We start from the raw sequence: 23538 nt of genomic DNA, 5'->3' as shown, positions 1-23538 counted from the left end.
AGGGAGGTGTCTGCGATAGACCAAGTGAATTTAAGGGCTGGGTGGAAGTTGTGGGAGAAGTCGATGAACTGCTCCAGTTCAACCTGGATGCAGGACGCGGCGCCAATGCAGTCATCGACATAACGGTGGAAGAGTTGGGGCACAGTGCCTGTATAGGTACTGAAGAGGGACTGTTCGACATAGCCGAGGCGTTGTTTGTGATCTTTCAGGAAACACTGGAGTCAGAGAGAGTGCGAGAGGACTGAAAAATGGCTAATATAACACCCCCGTTTAAGAAGGGAGGGAAGTAGAAGACAGGAAACTACAGACCAGCTAGCCTGACCCTGGTCATTGGTTGTTAGATACAATTTAGCTTTCTCGACCTCCTGTGTGCTTTATCCTGCCCACGTTTTCTCTGTCTATTGGACTGTCCTATCACTCCTTCGATATCTCATTGGATTTTGCTTTCAACTTTACACCTACTCTGTGCCCCATCTCCCTATCAAATTAGTTTAAAATCTCTCCAACAGCATTGCAGACCTCGCAGAAATAATATTGGATCCATTCCTGTTCAGGAGAAAGAAGTGTAGTTTGTAAAGGGCCCACCTACACCAGAGGCTCTCCTAATGATCCAAAAATCTAAAGCCCTCCCTCCTACACAACGTCTTAATCACACCTTATTCTGACCTATCTTCCTATTCCTATACCAGAGATTACAGTTTTAGTAGTCTTCCTCTTTAATCTATTACCTCAGTCTCTAAATTCTTGTTGCAGAATCTAATTTCTTCTTCACTCATATCATTGGTACCAATGTGTAGCACAACTGCTGGCTGTTCACACTCCCCCCATTGAATGTCCTGCAGCTGAGACCTCCCTGATCCTTGCACCAGGGAGGTCTTACAAGTTTACTTTCTTCCAAAGTTACATACTTTGTAATCAGGAAAAGATCTGATGGATTACATCCAGAGATTCTAAATGGAGGCACAAAATAAAGAGTTAAGCTTCTGGCTAATATTTCCAAAATTATTGTCACCTCTCTTACCATACTGTGTAGTTCTTGGATTTCTGTAGGACAACAACCTAGTGCATCCAAGGAAAGGAAGCTTGCTGGCTAAAGTTATGGAGGGAAAAAGTGAGGACTGCAGATGCTGGAGATCTGAGCTTAAAAATGTGTTGCTGGAAAAGCGCAGCAGGTTAGGCAGCATAAAAGGAACAGGAGAATTGGCGTTTCGGGCATAAGCCCTTCTTCAGGAATGATTCCTGATGAAGGGCTTATGCCCGAAACGTCGATTCTCCTGCTTCCTTGATGCTGCCTGACCTGCTGCCCTTTTCTAGCAACACATTTTTAAGCAAGTGGCTAAAGTTATGCCCTGCTACTAAAATTTGATTTTGGGCAGGACTGTAAAATGTCCTTGTCAGAGGAAGCATCTGTGGAGTTTCTTACAAAAATACACTGAAATAGAATAGTTGTTTTCTTACCTGCCACTTGCTTCTTGAGATAAAGGATTTCAACTTTTTTGTATTAATTGTGCAAGACTCCTGGAGTTTCTGTTTTACCTGGAAATGAGGCCTGAATTACTGAGGTTTCTGATTCCTCATAGTATAATCATTCAGATGTACGTCCAGTAATATATCATTTTGCAGGAAAGGATATTTGACCAAGGATGCATGTCACTTTTTCATAAATGAACCAGATTAACTCCTCTGTCTTGATATAATTTAAGCATGTCTCTCACTGGAAGCTCCTGAAACCGCTACAGCACACTTTACATGAAGTGTTGCTCCTTTATTTGTGTTGTTAAATTCTTGTTTAACTTGCATGTTTGTGCACCAATTTGATTTTTGCTTTGATTTACTATCAGCCTTTAAAACATCTTTGGACAGTAAAATGTAGGTTGATTATTAGAAAGACTAACTTAGATGATCAGTGTTTGGCAGTCCTTGGAGGTTTAAAGAGCTCAGAGTTTCAATCTCTATATAAGGTGAAAATACAGTTCAGGAATTGGAAAAATTGAGGAAGAACAGAATAAAAAAGATGAGACTGATCGAAATTTAATTTTATTATATGATGCTTGTGTGTTTGTATCTGTTAGAAATCTTGCATTTGGACATTTTCTTTTAGTTATTGTTGGCATTGCTATTTATGTATAATTGTGCAATCATTTTTAATGACTATGACTGAATTTTGTGTGTATGAAGACTCAAAATTCTAAATTATATTAACTAACTCACTGACTTTGACACACAACCTGCTCTAGAACTTTACATACTTATTTTCAACAGTTACAGTTTTTTTACATCACCTTAAGTCTTCAGCTTTAAGTTGGGTTTGTAAGGTTATTTTCCTCTTTTCAATCTGCAGAGCTGATTAATCATATTGTAAACCTTCATAGCACATTCCAATCTAATACTCGGAAAATGATGTTTTAAACTCTTTATCCTCATTCTAATATTTAACTCAGTGCGTGGTCCCACAGTAACAAATTAACCAATAAAAAAAAAACACTTTATGAAGGCATATTGGCTATTGGTCAAGATATGGGCTAAGAAGTGAACAAGGAAATCTTGTAGAAAGGATATAAAGAGATACAAACATACTGTCTGGATTTTTGCAGAAGAATATTGTGATTATTTAATCACCAGACAAAGGTGTAGAACTGTTAGTAAAGTTTGTTGATTATAAATTAAGGTACAAAATAAATTATTTTGAATTAAAGTGGACAAATTATAGGGAACTGCTGGATTACATCCAGCAATTCTTAGTGAAGGCACAAAAGAAATAGTTGAGGAATAGCTAGATTTTTCAAAACACTGTAGAAAGAAAAGTTATTTCAGAGGACTGATGAGAAGAGAGAGCTGTGATCAGAAGGTACAGGCCAAAAGTTTCCATGATGTAATAGGAGCTAATTTCCCCATTTTTAAATGTTATTGCCCTAGTATTCCAAACTATCTCCAACTGTTATGGGAAGGTTAATACTGAGGCCAGTTACTCTCTATTTACCATAAAAATCCCACATAATTTTTAATAATCTTTAAGATTACTAAACTATCTGACTAAATAATTATGGATTATTTTCATTGATCGATGCAATGTTATTACATAAATTTAAGATTATCAGCGAGAATTACAAGGAAACAAGAAAACCCTCTTTACAGAGAGGCTGAGTTGACTGCAAAATACTCTTACACAATTCATTGTTGAAGCAGAGCTGTAAAGTACTTAGCTGTTTGTAAAAAGAGAAATGTTAATGTATATGCATGGATGGAAGAGCAGAATTAGACTAACCAGATCATGTGGAGAAAAGAATTGGCACTGACATGATGGGCCAAATTGCCTCCTGTAATAATTCTATTTACATTAAGTCTCCAAGCAGCACGTCAAGTTTCTTTTTGTCAGTGAAGGAACAATTTTGAGTTTTTATTCCACTTACTGTAAGTGCCGTGCCCCACCACACTTACAATTTGTCCAAAATCACTGTTTTAGAAATGTAAGTTTCTGAATACCTACATTTTTCTATCTCCGTTTGTTTTCTGCATGTGATATCTAGCTGTAATAACAATAAGCAGGAAAACAGAGTTGGTATGTTGCTATTGTTGTTTATGTTGTGATATGACATACCTGAAACCATTGTTCTTCCAAACATTCAGATGCCGTTGGCCTATCCCTGAAGGATGGAAACAGAATAGCTCTTACAAAATTACTCCATTGAAATAACTATATATGTATAACTAGATATCTGCAAGCAAACAGATACTACGGGTATTATGGTAATAGCAAAAATGGACTACCAATATTCAACTTCCAATTTGAGTACCTGAGATCTTCATGGACAAAAGTGAGTTATGAAAAAGACAAATACAGAATTAAAATGGCTGATGTGATCACTTGATTACAGGATGAGGTAAGCTTTGTGAAACCAGTGTTACGTGCAAAACCCATTTACACTGACGAGGATCTGGAGTATCTAGTAAACAGGTTGAAGGAGAGGAAGGCAGTGCTTTATCCTCATGACCATAGTAGGAGACAATGCCACCAGACCCAGAAACCCTGGAGCAAGGCAGCAACCCAGGTCAGTTCCTTCTTTTCTGCAGGCACTAGCAGTAACCAAAGAAACTTGTACCTGTATGGAATGAGCTGCCAGAGGATGTGGTGAAGGCTGGTACAATTGCAACATTTAAGAGGCATTTGGATGGATATATGAATAGGAAGGGTTTGGAGGGATATGGGCTGGGTGCTGGCAGGTGGGACTAGATTGGGTTGGGATATGTGGTCGGCATGGACAGGTTGGACCGAAGGGTCTGTTTCCATGCTGTACATCTCTATGACTCTATGACTCTATAAACTTGGCTAAAAAGAACCCAGCAGCGGAGACCCTCAGCGCCATCTCTGAAGAGGATGCCAGTGAATCCTCAGAGGATTCAAAGGCAAGGCTTAAATCAGCGGCACCTCCCACCAGCTCAGAGACCTTCAGTACTGCATCTAAATTAGGCTTGGGATCAGAAACAGTACAGCAATATATCTCTGCAACTATTTGATAAAGAAACATATAGGTCTCTGACACTCAGAAGACTCTCAAAGACCAAACATTAGCTCAGTCTCAGGCAAGATGATTAGATTAGATACCCTACAGTATGGAAACAGGCTCTTTGGCCCAACAAGTTCACACCGATCCTTCAAAATGTAACCCACCCAGACCCATTCCCCTACATTTACCCCTGACTAATGCACCTGGATGTACATGTATTTGGAAAGGCAAGGACTGATTCGGGATAGTCAACATGGCTTTGTGCATGGGAAATCATGTCTCACAAACTTAATTGAGTTTTTTGAAGAAGTAACAAAGAGGATTGATGAGGGCGGAGCAGTAGATGTGATCTATATGGACTTCAGCAAGGCGTTCAACAAGGTTCCCCATGGGAGACTGATTAGCAAGGTTAGATCTCACGGAATAAAGGGAGAACTAGCCATTTGGATACAGAAATGGCTCAAAGGTAGAAGACAGAGGGTGATGGTGGAGGGTTGTTTTTCAGACTGGAGGCCTGTGACCAGTGGAGTGCCATAGGATCGGTGTTGGGCCCTCTACTTTTTGTCATTTACATAAATGCGAGCATAAGAGGTACAGTTAGTAAGTTTGCAGATGACACCAAAATTGGAGATGTAGTGGACAGCGAAGAGGGTTACCTCAGATTACAACAGGATCTGGACCAGATGGGCCAATGGGCTGAGAAGTGGCAGATGGAGTTTAATTCAGATAAATGCGAGGTGCTGCATTTTGGGAAAGCAAATCTTAGCAGGACTAATACACTTAATGGTAAGGTCCTAGGGAGTGTTGCTGAACAAAGAGAGACCTTGGAGTGCAGGTTCATAGCTCCTTGAAAGTAGAGTCGCAGGTAGATGGGATAATGAAGAAGGCGTTTGGTATGCTTTCCTTTATTGGTCAGAGTATTGAGTGCAGGTGTTGGGAGATCATGTTGCGGCTGTACAGGAATTGGTTAGGCCACTGTTGGAATATTGCGTGCAATTCTGGTCACCTTCCTATCGGAAGGATGTTGTGAAACTTGAAAGGGTTCAGAATTACAAGGATGTTGCCAGGGTTGGAGGATCTGAGCTACAGGGAGAGGCTGAACACGCTGGGGCTGTTTTCCCTGGAGTGTCAGAGGCTGAGGGGTGACCTTATAGAGGTTTACAAAATTATGAGGGACATGGATAGGATAAATAGACAAAGTCTTTTCCCTGGGGTCAGCGAGTCCAGAACTAGAGGGCATAGGTTTAGGGTGAGAGGGGAAAGATATAAAAGGGACCTAAGGGGCAACATTTTCATGCAGAGGGTCATACTGTATGGAATGAGCTGCCAGAGGATGTGGTGGAGGCTGGTACAATTGCAACATTTAAGAGGCATTTGGATGGGTATATGAATAGGAAGGGTTTGGAGGAATATGGGCCGGATGCTGGCAGGTGGGGCTAGATTGGGTTGGGATATCTGGTCGGCATGGACGGGTTGGACCGAAGGGTCTGTTTCCATGCTGTACATCTCTATGACTCTATGACCTAACACTATGGACAATTTAACATGGCTAATTCACCTGACCTGCACATCTATGGATTGTGGGAGGAAACAGGAGAACCCAGAGGAAACCCACGCAGACACGGGGAGAATGTGTAAACTCCACATAGACAGTCGCCCGAGGTGGGAATCGAACCTGGGTCCCTGGTGCTGTGAGGCCGCAGTGCTGTCATGAGTCACCGTGCCGCCCCCATGATGATCCCATAGTCTCAGCCATTAACTACTTTCTTGGCCATTAACTACTTTGTGAAAGTGCAGCCAAACACAGGGACAGCAAATCTGTCAGAGGTACTTGATAAGCTGGATTTGAAGGACTGAGGAGCCAGAATGTTTTAGTACCATGCTGGCTCTGGCATACATGTGCCTGGCTGTCTCCGTGGATAGGATAGCACAGTCACTGTGACCCAGGTCAAGCATTCTTAGTGTCTGCTGCACGGGTATGTACTCCAACGATTCAGTCATAGGTGCTCAGCATCAATCACCATGTGAGGAATAGGATAGAGGACCTTGACCCGACTCTGGCAGCTTCTTTGCTGCAGGAAGGTAGAGTGGTGCCAGTAGGCACCCATTTGGAAGAGAAGCCACACTCAGAGGCTTCCTCAGCAACACCAGAATTGTCCAGCTCCTCCAATTCCTACTGCCTATAATCTCAAGAGAAATTCAAGCTGAGGAGGGTGGACCTGCATCTGGGCAGGAAACTGTCAGTGAGCCTGTTTTCTCCAAGCTCAAATGCCCCTGGTGAAAAGCATTGTTTTCCAGACCAACAGGGTCAACTAGAGTAGGCTCCCTTTGCTCCAACAGCAGAGGTTGTGACTCCACTCACATTTAGTGGGAGGGAGAGAAAGAAACGATGACCTACTTGACACTGACATTTTTTACAGACCCACCAACTCCCACAGCTACCTGGATTACACCTCTTCCCACCCAACCTCTTGCAAAAATGCCATCCTATATTCCCAATTCCTCTGCCGTATCTGCTCCCAGGAGGACCAGTTCCATCACAGAACACACCAGATGACCTCCTTCTTTAGAGACCGCAATTTACCTTCCCACGTGGTTAAAGATGCCCTCCAACGCACCTCGTCCACATCCCGCACCTCCGCCCTCAGACCCCACCCCTCCAACCGTAACAAGGACAGAACGCCCCCGGTGCTCACCTTTCACCCTACCAACCTTCGCATAAACCAAATCATCCGCCGACATTTCCACCACCTCCAAAAAGACCCCACCACCAGGGATAATTTCCCTCTCCACCCTTCTCCGCCTTCCGCAAAGACCGTTCCCTCCGTGACTACCTGGTCAGGTCCACCCCCCCCCCCTCTACAACCCACCCTCCCATCTTGGCACTTTCCCCTGCCACTGTAGGAACTGCAAAACCTGCGCCCACATCTCCTCCCTCATCTCCATCCAAGGCCCTAAAGGAGCCTTCCACATCTATCAAACTTTTTCCTGCACATCCACTAATATCATTTATTGTATCCGTTGCTCCCGATGCGGTCTCTCCCTAAAGCAGAGCGCTTTAGGGAACATCTTTGGGACACCCGTACCAATCAACCACACCGCCCTGTGGCCCAACATTTCAACTCCCCTTCCCACTCTGCCGAGGACATGGAGGTCCAGGGCCTCCTTCACCGCCGCTCCCTCACCACCAGATGCCTGGAGGAAGAACGCCTCATCTTCCGCCTCGGAATACTTCAACCCCAGGGCATCAATGTGGACTTCAATAGTTTCCTCATTTCCCCTTCCCCCACCTCACCCTAGTTCCAAACTTCCAGCTCAGGACTGTCCACATGACTTGTTCTACCTGCCTATCTTCTTTTCCACCTATCCACTCCACCCTCCCCCCGCCCCCGACCTACCACCTTCATCCCCTTCCCCACTCACCTATTGTACTCTATGCTACTTTCTCCCCACCCCCACCTTATCTCTCCACGCTTCAGGCTCTCTTCCCTTATTCCTGATGAAGGGCTTTTGCCCGAAACGTCGATTTTACTGCTCCTCGGATGCTGCCTGAACTGCTGTGCTCTTCCAGCACCACTAATCCAGAAACAGGTAGCATATAAACTTATAATGTAGTTATTACTCCATTCGCACCCCTAAAATGGCATCGGACCCTTTTGAGAGATGAGCAGCCTCTTTCGATACACTAAGGATAAAATAAGTTGTAATGGCCAAAATTGCTCAACTCTCATGAGAAAGTGCCTCATTGACTGCAGATACCCTCAGAGATTAGGGAGTCGTGAACTGTAATATTGATGACTGTAATCAAAGTCACTTTAATATGGACAACACTGAGGCTAAAATCGATGTCCAGTTATTGTGCCGGGGTCTGGCACACATCATTCCACTCATATACCCACCTTGTGAGCAGAAGAACGGAATCACTTATTTCTTGTATCTCTGGAATGAACCGTTCATTTTAGCTAGTAGTTTCTCAAGGGGATACAGTGCATTCAAGCCTGAGAGATGTACAATATGCAGGTCACCTGCTCATTCTCTCTAAAGATTGCATGATGAGTAGAGTCCTCTGAGGTCTTTATTGGGGACTCAAACGTTTTACAATTTATATCAATGGCTTAAATGAGGGTGGTGAAGTTACGGGTAGCTAAATTCACAGGTGATACCAAGATAGGTAGTAAAATCTGTTGTGAAGACGTAAGGACATTGCAGACAAATATCGAGTGAGTCAGCAAAAATCTGATAGGTGGAATATAATGGGGGAGAATCTGAGGTTGTTCACTTTAAAGGAAGCATAAAAAAAGTCTTACTTGAAAGGAGAAGAACTGCAGAATTCCAAGATGCTGAGGGAATTAGGGTGCGTGAGTCAGAAAACGTTAACCCTGTAAATTATGTGCAGCACTGTATACTCATAGAATTAAGCATAAAAGTAAAGATGTTACACTTCAGCTATACAGGGCATCGATGAGACTGCATTTTGAATACTATGAGCGGTTATGATCTGTTTTATTCAAGTATGTAAATGCATTGGACGTGGTCCAAAGGATGTATATTAGATCAATACCTGGAATGAGGGGGTTGTTTTATGAGAAAAGGTTGGACCTGTTTCCAATGCAATTGAGAAGAAAGAGGAACATCAAGTCATACAATCTTTAGGGAGAATGGACAGTTGAGCTGCCCATTGTACATTTCCTAGGCTTGAATGCACTTGCATTCCTTTGAGAAGATCCTGATAATCTTGATGAGATGGATATGGAAAGGATCTTTCCTCTTGTGGGTTAGTCCAGAACTAGTCCAGAACTCTTGCCAAACAGAGAACAGCCAGGGAATTCCTAGAGCATTGGCACTCATCCACAGATTCAATCAATAAGCACATCGACCTGGACCCAATATATAGGCCACTGCAGTGGACAGCTGGAACTGACAACCGGAAGCGGCAGAGACAAACCACTATAAATGCCAGAGGAAACATCACAGAAGCGCTTCACAGGAGGCACCCAAGCACTGAGGATGTCACCTAGACAGGGGACGAAACGTCTGCAACATAAATTCCCAGCTCGGCGAACAGGACCACAACAGGGGTTACACTTTCAGGACAGATTGTGCAACTTTGGAATTTTCTGCATCAGAAGGTGATGGATGCAGGTTAATTGAATAATGTAAGACAGAAATGAATAGATTCTTGATAGGCAGAGAAGTCGGATTATTGAGGATAGATGGGAATGTGGAATCTGAATCACAAACAGAATGGCCATAATCTTCTTGAATGGCAGAGCACGCTCAGGGGTTGATCGGTCTATTTCTGTCCCTGTTTTGCATGTTTGTATATCATAACCCATTGGCCTGCCAGAGAAGTTACACAAAGATTGCACATTTAATGATGATCAAGCATTTGAGGTTAGTTTAGCAGTTTGCCCACGAATTGAAAACATTGAAACCTAACTGATGATGGAAGGGTCAGAAGGAGATGCCTCAGGGTTCTTCTCAACCTGTTGCCCATCATAGCACTGAATGTGTTATGTTTAATGAAGGCTTTGTTCTACCTAATGTTAGTGTTACATGATGAACCTAGGAAGAATGTCCTGCAGTCAACATTGAAGCAGTCTTGGAAGAATCACTCATAGTAAGCATTGCAGTGAAGTAGTCTAGGAAGAATGTCCTGCAACAAGGCAGTCTCGAAAAAATGTCCCCACAGTGAAGCAGTGTGGGAAGAGTCTCAAAAAGTGACTTGGGGCAACAGCAAGCAGCTGATTGGGTGAGTAAGGTCAAGTGAGTATTTATACTACTTCTATTGCTCATAATTTGTAAAACATTTATTTTACGTTTATAGTTTGCAAGAAAAATAGTAAGAGGGATCCAGAGAAGAATGCCCGAGATTCCCCTTTGAATGCTTTTGGAGAGAAGTAGCAACAGCTAGATTCATTGCACCATGTTGGCTCTGCTGCACAATGTTGAAGATGTCGTTAAACATTTCTGTGGAAAATTGGAATATGTTTTCTTTGAGATAATTTTTTATCAGGTGCTGACTTTTTTCACCTTTCCCATCACTGCCTATGTCACTCCAGAGAGGGGAATATTATCTCCCGTGACCGGCAATGGTGCAGCCCATATGCAACCTAGGGTTCCCACTGGTCACACATGGGTTTAATTATTAATTTCACTGAGAAGAGAACTTGTTCATGGGGAATTAATTAAAACCACAACAACAAATTAGAAAGGAAATCAGACCTCAGTGGCTTTAGTATTGCACTTTTAAAAATATTTCTCATCTTTTAATTCCAATGACTGCTTTCCCAACTGACCTAATATTCGGATCAAAACATGCTGAACCACCTGAGTTCTTGTGACGCATTTTTCATGCTCACATCAGTAAATAAAACAGTTGAGGATTTTGAGTTTGTTTACAACATTTGTCTGTTACACCAGTGGCCACTGATAGACCAGTTTAATTATTTAACTATGAACAGTGGATGCAGTGTTCCCTCTAATGTCAAACTTTCATCGTAATTCTCAGGAATAAAGATATCAGCCCTAGTTTCAGAACCCTGGCAAAAATGGTCTGAGCTTGCCCAGTTTGTGGCTATATCTGCCTCTGTAGCTCAACTGTGTAGCAAATTGAATTTTGTGCGAGACCCCACTTTTCTTTCATTCTGTTTAATGGATCCAGCAGGAGCAGGAGTTGCTGACTTGTTCAAAGCCTTGGTCAGGAATTGGCTGATTCCTTGCTCTCCTGCAACTGACAAGCTGCAGCAAAGTCACAACCTGTTTGCAGCCCACACCAGCTAGGAGCTGAAAATTCTCCAGAGCTCTTAGTGCCGACTTGAGATTAGTGTCGCAACTGCTTACCAGTGCTGTGTTGTTTTTTCTGGGACATTAAAAATTCCCCTCACCTTCTGCCTTACAGCTTTCTCCAGGAACAAAACTCCAAAATATTCAGCTGAACCCTGTTAGAAACTTAAAAACAGGAGTATCAAGCCACTTGAGTCTGTTTTGTCACTCAATTAATCGAATCATACAATGCAGAAGAGGCCCTTTGGTCCGTTGAGTGTGCGCTGACATGAGAAACACCTAATATTCAACCTAATCCCATTTACCAGCATTTGGCCTATAGGTTTGAATGTTATGATGTGCCAGGTGCTCATCCAGGTACTTTTTAAAGGATATGTGGTGATTTTCCTCCAGCCAGGGTTTATACCAATGAGGATGGCTTCAACCGAAGCCTGGGGTTCATGTCACACTACAGGTGACCCCACTACACTATACACACACACACACACTCACACACAGGCACAAGTACACACACACATCCTCAGACACCCACACACTCACAGAGAACCTCTCTCATACACACACACTCTCTCAGACAGACACACACACATTCCCCATATTCACAGCCACACACATACCCCCTCACAGGCTTATACTCCATCACACTCATGCACACACTCTACCAAACGCGTGCACACACACTCACACACAGACACACACTCTCTCTCATGCACAGACACACACACACTCTCTCTCTCACTCTTATGCACGCACATACACATATAAGTCAATGGAGTGAACTTCCAATTGCGGAATTGGATTTGCAGATACATTCTATTCTGTTCAAAAAGCACACAATCTATAGGCGGTCAGTCCATATGACATTTTATGAATTCCTACTTTGGAAACAGAACTGGTCTGAAATTGGAATACAGACAGACTCTAACCTCACACCTTTAATGCATTGTCTGAACTGAGATGTCACTTTTTTTTATAAAACCTTCAGTTATCTTGGGAATGTGACTTGAAATAAATTCTGGGATTTACACATTAACAAATCTAAACCTGCAACCCATTCTAAAAGATGAAAGACTTAAAAGCAATCTAGGTTTGTTCAACAGATCGTATCAGTTTCATGACAATATGATTATGCTCTAAATGTTTTGTCTTATGAATCTGTCCCACTAAGTACCTGATGAAGAAGCAGCACTCTGAAAGCTAGTACTTCCAAATAAACCTGTTGGATTATAAGCTGGTGTTATGTGATTTTTAACTTTTACCACTCTCCCAGGCAGCGCATTCCAGATCGTCACTACCCTCTGGGTAAAATATTGTTTCCTTACATCCTCCCAAACTCCTGCCGCTCACCTGTGTTCCCTCATGACTGATTCTTCAATGAAGGGACCAGCTGCTCCTTATCCACTCTCTCCATAGTCAGAGAATCATAGTCAGAAGATGCACAGCACACAAACAGACCTTTCAATCCAACTCATCTATTCTGACCAGATATTCTGACCTAATCTAGTCCCATTTGCCAGCCCTTGGCCCATATCCCTCTAAATCCTTCCTATTCATTTACCTATCCAGATGCCTTTTAAATGTTGCAATTGTACCAGCCTCCACCATTTCCTCTGGCAGCTCATTTAATACACATACCATCCTCTAAGTGAAAACATTGCCCCTTAGATCCTTTAAACATCTTTCTCCTCTCACCCTAAGCCTATGCCCTCTCGTTCTGGACTCCCCCACCCCAGGGAAAAGACTTTGTCTATTTATCCTATCCATGCCCCTCATGATTTTATAAATCTCTACAAGGTCACTCCTCAGCCTTCAATGCTTCAGGAAAAACAGCCCCAGTCTATTCAGCCTCTCCCTGTAGCTCAAATCCTCCAACCCTGGCAACATCTTTGTAAATCTTTTCCAAACCCTTTCAAGTTTCACAACAGTCTTGAATACTATAGAAAGTCTGCAGTAGTGAGTAGAGTGGGTTCTTTCTTGAGGTACAGACAGACGTTTCTGTGGCTAGCAGCGAGAAATCAGAATGGTGTGTCAGGATCAAGGATGTCTCTGAGAGGGTGCAGAATGTTCTCAAGGGGTAGAGGGGCCAGCAAGAGGTCATTGTCCATATTGGAACCAATGACATAGGAAGGAAAAAGGTTGAGATTGTGAAGGAAACTGCTCGGGAGGATTTAAACTAGTAAGGTGGGGGGGGTGGGTGGGACCCAGGGAGACAGTGAGGAAAGAGATCAATCTGAGACTGGTACAGTTGAGAACAGAAGCGATTCAAACAGTTAGGGCAGGCAGGGACAAGGTAGGACTAATAAATTAAACGGCATTTGTTTCAATGCAAGGGGCCTAACAGAGAAGGCAGATGAACTCAGGGCATGGTTAGGAACATGGGACTGGGATATCATAGCAATTACAGAAACATGGCTCATGGATGGGCAGGATTGGCAGCTTAATGTTCCAGGATACAAATGCTACAGGAAGGATAGGGAGGCAAGAGAGGAGGGGGAGTGGCATTTTTGATAAGGGATAGCATTACAGCTGTGCTGAGGGAGGATATTCCTGGAAATACATCCAGGGAAGTTATTTGGGTGGAACTGAAGAAGAAAGGGATGATCACCTTATTGGGATTGTATTATAGACCCCCTAATAGTCAGCGGGAAATTGAGAAACAAACTTGTAAGGAGATCTCAGCTATCTGTAAGAATAATAGGGTGGTTATGGCAGGGGATTTTAACTTTCCAAACATAGACTGGGACTGTCATAGTGTTAAGGGTTTAGATGGAGAGGAATTTGCTAAGTGTGTACAAGAAAACATTCTGATTCAGTATGTGGATGTACCTACGAGAGAAGGTGCAAAACTTGACCTACTCTTGGGAAATAAGGCAGGGCAGGTGACTGAGGTGTCAGTGTGGGAAATCATGTCTCACAAACTTGATTGAGTTTTTTGAAGAAGTAACAAAGAGGATTGATGAGGGCAGAGCGGTAGATGTGATCTATATGGACTTCAGTAAGGCGTTCGACAAGGTTCCCCATGGGAGACTGGTTAGCAAGGTTAGATCTCATGGAATAAAGAGAGAACTAGCCATTTGGATACAGAACTGACTCAAAGGTAGAAGACAGAGGGTGGTGGTGGAGAGTTGTTTTCCAGACTGGAGGCCTGTGACCACTGGAGTGCCACAAGGATCAGTGCTAGGTCCTCTACTTTTTGTCATTTACATAAATGATTTTGATGCAAGAGTAAGAGGTACAGTTAGTAAGTTTGCAGATGACACCAAAATTGGAGGTGTAGTGGACAGCGAAGAAGGTTACCTCAGATTACAACAGGAGCTTGATCAGATGGGCCAATGGGCCGAGAAGTGACAGATGGAGTTTAATTCAGATAAATACGAGGTGCTGCATTTTGGGAAAGCAAATCTTAGCAGGACTTATACACTTAATGGTAATGGTAAGTGCTGCTGAACAAAGAGACCTTGGAGTGCAGGTTCATAGCTCCTTGAAAGTGGAGTCGCAGGTAGATAGGATAGTGACAAAGGCGTTTGGTATGCTTTCTTTTATTGGACAGAGGTATTGAGTACAGGAGTTGGGACATCATGTTGCAGCTGTACAGGACATTGGTTGGGCCACTGTTAGAATATTGAGTGCAATTCAGTTCTCCTTCCTATCAGAAAGATGTTGTGAAACTTGAAAGTGTTCAGAAAAGATTTACAAGGACATTGCCAGGTTTGGAGGATTTGAGCTGTGGGGAGAGGCTGAACAGGCTGGGGCTGTTTTCCCTGGAGCGTCGGAGGTTGAGGGGTGGCCTTATAGAGGTTTACAAAATTATGAGGGGCATGGATAGGATAAATAGACAAAGCCTTTTCCCTAGGGTCAACGAGTCCAGAACTAGAGGGCATAGGTTTAGGGTGAGAGGGGAAAGATATAAAAGAGACCTAAGGGGCAACTTTTTCACGCAGGGGGTGGTATGTGTATGGAATGAGCTGCCGGAGGAAGTGGTGGAGGCTGGTACAATTGCACCTGGTGAAAGGCATTTGGATGGGTATATGAATAGGAAGGGTTTGAAAGGATATGGGCCAGGTGCTGGCAGGTGGGACTAGATTGGGTTGGGATATCTGGTCGGCATGGACGACTTGGACCGAAGAGTCTGTTTCCATGCTGTACATCTCTATGACTCTATGACCTCATTTAAATTACTCCTTAGTCTTCTCTGCTTTAATAAAAACAACCAAAGTCTACCCTCATGATTTAAATTTTCATTCCAGGTCGCATCCTGGTGAATTGCCTCTGCATTCCCTCCAGTGCAATCATACCTTTCCTGTAATGGGCGATCAGAACTGCACAAAGTAGTCTAGGTGTGGAGGGTCTCACCAAAGTTCTATACAACTTCAGCATGACTGCCCTGCTTTTGTAATCTATGTCTTGACTGATGAAGGCAAAGTTCCAATATGCCTTCTTCACCACCCTACAAACGTGCCCTTCTGCCTTTAGAGATCTATGGACAAACATTCCAAGGTACCTTTGTTCCACAGAACTTCCTAGTATCATGCTGATCATTGAATACTTTGTTGTCAAATGCTCCTTTCAAAGTGTATCACTTCACTTTAGATAATGAAACTTAACTCTGTCCCCTCACTTATGTTCCCTTCTCTCATGAAAGTACAGGACAGGCTTCAGCCTGGTTCCAGCCTTGAAGTCCCACAATGCTTATCTTTCCAGGATTTACATTTTAAAATAAGGCATACATGATTGGAGAAATCACTCGTTAACTGGTACCAGGATGCCAATTTGTTATATTGAGTGCATTAGGAATTAACCATAAAATGTTCCGTGCCTGATTTTTGAGCTAACTACTGCCAGTGTGATGTCTTACAACAAAATCAATCAATCATGTTATTGCAGGTGATGTTTATAAGTCAGCACAGGGTACTCAATCATTATGGGCTCTTGTGGCACAGTGGCAGTGAGCCCGAAGACCCGGGTTCAAGTCCCACCTGCTCCAGAGCTCTGTAACATCTCTCTGAACATGCTGATTAGAAAAAAATTACTTAACCACATACAGGCTCTTGTGATGCACTGGTAGTGTCCCTACCTCTGAGCCAGTAGATCTGGGTTCAAGTCTCACCCGCTCCAGAAGTGTGTAATAACATTCCTGATCAGGTTGATTAGGAAAATATCGACTCAATCAGATAAATATATAGAGAACATGCTAGTAATTGAAAAAAATGTTATTTTGCTCCTTTTTTCCATTCAATGGAAAAAGTTAAGTCAAGCAATTAAAGAAAATCAAATTAAGATAGAGACACAACAGTGAGATAACATGTTCAAGTCATAGTAACAGCCAATACCAATTTAAACTCACTGTGGAATTATTCTAATTATTCTTGTAATGAAATTTTGAGCATCTTCACTGATACAATCTTGATCACGCTCATCCCATGAGAAAGATCCTTCTTTCACATTCATCAGTGTAGCTCTGTCATTTTCACCAATAAATGGAGAACTACCTGTCAAACTTTAATGAAAGACACATACATAAGTTAATCAACATGATGTTGGACTCGGGAAATATAATTAATATTATGCAGACAAATCCACAGAGTACCCTATTCCTAGTTGTTCAGACGCAAAATAACAAGGAACAAAGAACAGTACAGTACAGGAACAGGTGCTTCAGCTCACTCAACCTGTGCAGACACACAACACCTTTCTAAACTAAAAACCTTTTCTCTCTACTTGGTGTGTGTCGCCTCTATTGCCTGCTTATTCATGTATCAGTCAAGGGGCCTTTTAAACATTGATATTGTATGTGGCAGCACATTCTTAACACCCTGTGTAAACAAAAGCCTCTCACATCTCCTTTAAACTTTCCCCATAACATTTTGGAAATCTGTAAAGCTTAAACAGTTAAATTTAAAATGGTGTAGAATTACACAACTGTTCATAATTAATATCATTCCTATATAACCATTAATATTAGGCTTATTCTTTATCAATTTCAATCAATCATGGGTTTATAATATTTTTTATTCATTCATGGGATATGGGCTTCAGTGGGATTTGTTGCCCAGCCCTACTTGCTTTTGAAATGGGAGTGGTTAGCTGCTTTATTGAATCAGTGCAGTCCAAGTTGTATGGGTACAACCCACAATGCCCTTAGGGATAGATTTTCAGGATTTTGACCCAGTGACACTGAATGAAAGGTGATACATATCCAAAACAGGCCTGTGAGTGGCTTGGAGAACTTGCAGGTGGGGGTGTTCCCATATATGTAGTCCTCTTGTCCTTCCAAGTGGTAGAAGTTGTGGGCATGGAAGATGTTGGCAGAGGAGCCTTGGTGTGCTGCTGCACTGCATCCAATATACACTGTTACTCCTGTGTGTCAGCAATACAGTGAGTATTTGAAATGGTGGATGGGCTGTCTGAAGATGCAGTCAAACAGGCACATGAATAGGCAAGGAACAGAGGGATATGGATTATATGCAGGTAGATAGGATTAGTTTAGAATGGCATCATGGTCAGCACAGACATGGTGGGCCAAAGGGCCTGTTCCTGTGCTATACTGTTCTGTTTTGTCCCGAATGATGTTGAGCTTCTGGAATGTTGCTTCAGCTGTACCAATCCTGGAAAATGGAGAGTAATCCATATGTACTATAATTTATGTGAAGTTAGGTAGAGTGCAGAATGCCCAGTCACTGATCTTCTCTATAGCCACTGTATATACATGGGTGATCTAGTTCAGTATTAGGTCAAATTATAACTCTCAGGATGTTGATAACGGGTGATTCAGTGATGGTAATACCATTGAGCATCAATGGGGGATGGTTAGATTCTCTGCTGTTGGACATGGCCTCTGCCTGACACTTAAGTGACAAGTAATATTCATGCCACACATTGGCCCAAGCTTGATTATGGTGTTGCTGTATGTGGACATGGGCTGGCTTCGTACCTGGGGGTCTGAGAATGAGAATTGTTGCACCTGCAAGGTAAGGGGACATGGTGATTCGTGGTTATCTCACTGGAGTAGTAATCTAGAACATGAGACTCTCGCATTCTGGGAATTGGGTTTGAATCCCTCCATGGCAAATGATGATATTGGAATTCAATAAAAATCTGGAATTAAAAGCTAGTCTAATGGTGACCATGTAGCCATTGGCAATTGTCATTAAAACATTCCTGGTTCACTAATGATCTTTGGGAAGGATCTCTGCCATTCCTACTTGGTGGAGTCTATATGCAACTCCAGAGCCATAGTAATGTAGGTGACTCTTCATTGACATCTGAATTGGACTAGCAAACTGTTTGGTTCCAGGACAATTAAGAATGAACTTTAAATGCTGGTCTAACCAGGGATGCCCATATTCCATTAACAAATAAGAGAACCTTATGTTGAGCTAAGTTAATTCTGAGATATTGAACTTTGTTAGCACACATATTGTGCTTAGTGTTAATTTGCCAGCTGATGGTAATATTGACTAAGTCAAATCTCAGAATGAAACCTGGTTTGACAGACCATAATTTCTATGTTTGCCATTTGTTTACCATGGTGGTCAGTCAAAAGAAGCTACTAGTGTACTTTTCAATAAAAGATTATCAAAGTTTATTGTTTAGAAAAAGAAAATAGCACAAACTGTTACACTCTACCATTAGCCATTCACTTATTACAAATATCAGAAAGAAACATCCAGCCTTTTAGCCAAACAACAACCTTACAGACACTCAAAGGTCAATAAAATAAGTCACTTTGTTTCCCCTTTAAAAGTTCATGTTCAATTGTCGTGGTAATAATCAGTTTCTTTTTGGAAGAAGTCTGAATGCTGTTTTCTTTAATTAATGTCTCTTTCTGGGACCTTTAAATAATCTGTTACCTCAGCTAACATTATTTAACTTGAGTTCCTGAAACTCTCACTTTTTACAGTCTCCCATTTCAGGCTTCATTCTAAGTCACTCTGGACATTTGCCCCAAGATCTGAGTGTTCTCAAGAACTAATAGCAGTTTGAATGAACCTGCTGCTGTCTGGCTGATTACTGGATTGTTCCAACCTTCTGTGTTAGAGGACTCCTGTCACTAGGCAACAGCATGTTTTTTTCTTCTGAATGGACTGCAGTGTACACCACAAAGGTTTCAAAGATCTTACTTACTTTTGTGCAAACAAATCTTAAGAACAACCTAACATCACTCACAGAATAAATACAAAATGAAACTAAAATCTATTTCCTCCCATTTTTTAACACACTTAATATAGAAATACAAATCAAATTAAAACCATACATCGTTTTTCATTATAGAATTATAGTTATCAAGCAACAATAATATATTATTAAAAAGAAACAAGTTTTAAGTACTAAAATGTTGAAATGTCCTTTATGTAGTAAAATAGAAATTGGTGTTGCTCACAATGTTGCAGTTTTAGCATCTTTTGATCTTCATACAACCATACTATGAGGTGCAATGTGCGAGTCAGTGTACTGAGCCAAGGAGAAAATATGCAATAAGGGATAGAATTCCTGAGTGGGTTTCCACTAACTTAATCAGAAACGCTGGGAAAACGATGATTTGAATCATTTCTCTTGGATTTCTGACAGTCTCTTGAAGTTTTAACAGGAGATCAGGAGAACTCAGAAGTTTACTTTCTGAGTGTTACTTTCAGATATAAAATCCACAGGCAGCAGTGAATTGATCAGTTTACATATTCAAGCTGGCTCCTGATTGGAATTCATAAGTAGCAAACATAGAGTGTTGGAATTTCTATCCTCGAGAGGAACTTACTGTTGGGCCATTCTGCTCATATCAACCCAAAAGAGTTGTGCAATTCAAAAGCAATAAACAAAATTTTGTCTCATAGTAATCTGGTTGCATGCACCACTTGCATACAATGCAAATATCCTCTTCATGCAAGGTTAGCCTTGAAGAGTGATGATTCAATGGTGATCCATATTGAGTATTCCTATTTCCAACTTGCAGTTCTTTTATCGCTGAAGAGTATAGTGTTCCTATAATTTTTGGAAGTGAAAGTTCAATTCTCATTGGGTACAAACTACAAAGTATTCTTGCTCAAAAAGGCCACAACATTGGCGATATACAAAAAAGAAAAGTCAGATGGGGAAGAAATCGGCAGATATAGGGAGATTATTGTAGGGCAGAAATAGATCTTTGGTCAATGCTGCAACTGACCTTCAAGAACCTGACATTATGAGCTACATTCAGACTGACTCCATTCTACAGCACATTCATCTCACCAACAAAATAAAAGACGTATTTTTCTTCACTCTCCAAAGGACATTTACTTATACCATGATTTATCTACAATTAAGATAAACAGATAGAAAATCAAGGCTGGTTGAGCTGGATTTTCCAATGTAGCATCTGAGTACTGGGAAAATATGGAGCAGAAATTCTCTCTGACAAAAAATAATGTCAAACTGGAAATTAAAGATGCATGATTTAAAGTTGCACAGAATTCATTTTACTTACCATAAAAATGTGATGACACCAACAGCCCTTTATAAAAAAAGAAACATTTAAAAAATGAGCACAAAATAGATAATAATTGTTATACCATTAAAAAAAATCTTCAGCATAGTCCTGAATGAAAAGGTTACAACTCAAACAAATATAATTTCTACTCCCGTAGCCTTTAGAAGGATTAATTGCAGTTAGGTTGGTGGTTTTCAACATATTGATAGCTAGTGCCTTTTCCAGTTAATCATCCCCTCTCTCTTGAAGGAATTGATGAATGTCTGAGCATAATTCCACAGGTACAATAGCCTTCTGATTTAACAAACTGGTTGCGTTCTTCAAGTGTAAACTCAGAGTGTCAACAGTTACTACCATACTGGCATCATAGTTTAGCATATACTTTCTGGAATGGGGACATCGGGTAGTAAGTTTTAATTGATATTTTCCCTTTCACATAACAGAGGGTCTGCTGCCGTAATCTGTCCGGCCTCTTACTACTATCAGACTGAGATTAAGTCATTTTATCCAGGTCCAGGCCTAAACTTAGACTTTTCCTTATACAAAGTGCTCAGTTAGCTAGGTTATGGTACTCTTATCTGCAATTATGCAGAGTTGTCCTTCATGTAAAAATATTCCTAAGAATGTAGGATGTCTGAAACTGTTAGCTTCTGTGATATCCCTTGATCTTTCAAGACTCCAGTATCTTACCATATGTCAGTGGCAGTTGAAATCGGATCCTGGGAGACAATTTCAGGGGCCACAAATTCTGGGCAACCATATTTGCTAAACTGTGGCTGGACTGGTGAGAAGTTTTGTGCAAATCCAAAATCACATATCTTAATATCATTTCTTTCTGGATGCACCATTAGAATGTTCGCAGGCTAATTAAAGAAAAGAAAAATTACATTACAAGCGTGTCAGCAACAAACTCCATTATTACTACTCATAGTGGACTGTGCACTCTTCCACAATCTTTGTGGCAGAGAAACAGAGACATAAGGCCGAGTCAAGTCAGACCACATGGGGAAGCATCCTGCATTGATCTACTGCAGGCCCTTTATAGAAAGACTGTAATATTTATCTTTTTAACTTTAGTTCTTATTTTTCTAATTTATATTATGAATAACTGTAAGGTAATGTAACTTCTTTGTCCTTTATCTCTCTATTTTGATCTAAGATTTGTACCTAAATACTTGTAGCTAAGATGGTGCCACTATTGACTTTTCACTTACTCCTGTACTTCTATACTTGCGTACATGTGACAATAAACCTAATTCTAAAACTCAGGCCTAACCTCCTCAGGGGCTGCTGGAAAGGCAAATACATCTGCATTCCATTGCTCCATCCAATGGCCCCAAGATTGAAGTCATGGTGGCAGGGGAGGGTGGAGTGCTAACCAACTCTCTGCACTGGTATAAGAGACTACCATGACTTAATGAGCTCCCTGACTGACAAGTGATTCCATGGACTTCTATGAGGATCACTCCCCCACAGCCTTGGGACGTGGCTGCCTGTCCGTTGCACTTTTACACTGCTGGCGCATGAAGCAGGTGTGCAGTTAATGTAGCACACTGTCGTACAACATGGCATGCATCCCTAGAATGAGGGCACTTAGCAGCAAGGAAAGCTGCTCATTTCCATGACTGTACTAAATGACAAGGCAGGGATGTTATAAGCATGCAAGTAGGTGCTAAGTGAGTGAGCATCCCTGACATGCAGCCTAGTCCAGTCTGCAACCCGGGTGCCTGGTCCTGTGTGCAAAGTGTCCCCAGTGCAGCCTTTCAATGCTAGCTACTGATGCATCCTGCAATACATCTGTGATTTTAGTAACAGGGAACAGTAGAAGTGCAAGGATAGCTGTGGTGGGCTGGCAGATGCCAATATCCATAGAGGAGGGATGACAACAGTTTGTGCCTGTTGGTCATGACCTGGGCTATAACATGGTCACAGCCAATATGAAGATTTGTTTAGAAAAAGTGGCAAACCCATAGCACGCACTATAGGTTTCTTTGTAATGGTTTCCCAATGTCTAGTTTGTTTGGCAAGTTTGGTAAGATGGGAGGCTGAATATTAATTAGGGGAGCTGTGGCATTGGCTGCTTTCATTTACAAACATTAATCCCCACATCTTGCTACTGCCTGCTGGGAATCTCCCCACATCGCTTGTGAAAAGCATGAAAGATGGAGTGAGATTATCTCAGCTTTGAGATGGGCCTCACTGGACTTCTCATCCGATTCTGCCACACATCTCGCCATAACTCACATCACTCAGGCCCCTGTATCATTCCATCCTTAGAAGATGGAATGTTGCTTGATTGTTGCTTACAATGCTCAGTGCTGAATGTCACACAACCACCTGATAAAGGAGCAGCGCTACGAAAGCTACTGCTTCCAGTTAAACCTGTTGGACTATAACCTGGTGTTGTGTGATTTTTAACTTTGTAATGAGATGAAAGTGAGGACTGCAAATGTTGGAGATTAGAGTCAAGAGTGTGGTGCTGGAAAAGCACAGCAGGTCAGGCAGCATCCGAGGAGCAGGAAAATAGACGTTTTGGGCAAAAGCCCTTCATCATGAATGAAGTCTTGTAATTAACCCTTTATAGCACTCCTGAGCAAAACAGTTGGAAGCTGACACTGCTCAGAGAACTCCATTTGCACTAGGTGACAGGTAGCATGATCGACAGACTGTAAACAAATTATTGCAGTTCGTGTTTTAAAAACAAGTTTTCAGACAGACAGAAGGAACAGGAATGATCTTTGGATGAAACAAAATATTATGTATGTCAGCCAACGGATAGGATACCCA

General features: G+C 41.9%; 1 protein-coding gene across 1 annotated transcript in view; it reads right to left on the bottom strand.

Moving 5' to 3' along the window:
• The window catches only part of obscnb (obscurin, cytoskeletal calmodulin and titin-interacting RhoGEF b), a 799195-nt gene that overhangs the window by 41794 nt on the left and 733863 nt on the right, over window positions 1-23538 (bottom strand). The window contains exons 100-104 of the mRNA XM_087987576.1: window positions 21442-21614; window positions 20749-20775; window positions 16636-16788; window positions 3599-3644; window positions 1459-1536 (exon numbers count right to left, since the gene is read on the bottom strand). Of these exons, the coding sequence (XP_087843702.1) occupies window positions 1459-1536; window positions 3599-3644; window positions 16636-16788; window positions 20749-20775; window positions 21442-21614 (477 nt within the window). The remainder of the gene's footprint in view (window positions 1-1458; window positions 1537-3598; window positions 3645-16635; window positions 16789-20748; window positions 20776-21441; window positions 21615-23538) is intronic.

Source organism: Chiloscyllium plagiosum, unplaced genomic scaffold (assembly GCF_037043375.1).
Source record: "Chiloscyllium plagiosum isolate Xiang-an unplaced genomic scaffold, Cpla_swu_hap1 HiC_scaffold_5, whole genome shotgun sequence".
Lineage (NCBI taxonomy): Eukaryota > Metazoa > Chordata > Chondrichthyes > Orectolobiformes > Hemiscylliidae > Chiloscyllium > Chiloscyllium plagiosum.
The sequence above is the reverse complement of the archived record's forward strand: the minus strand, read 5'-3'. Positions and strand labels throughout refer to the sequence as shown.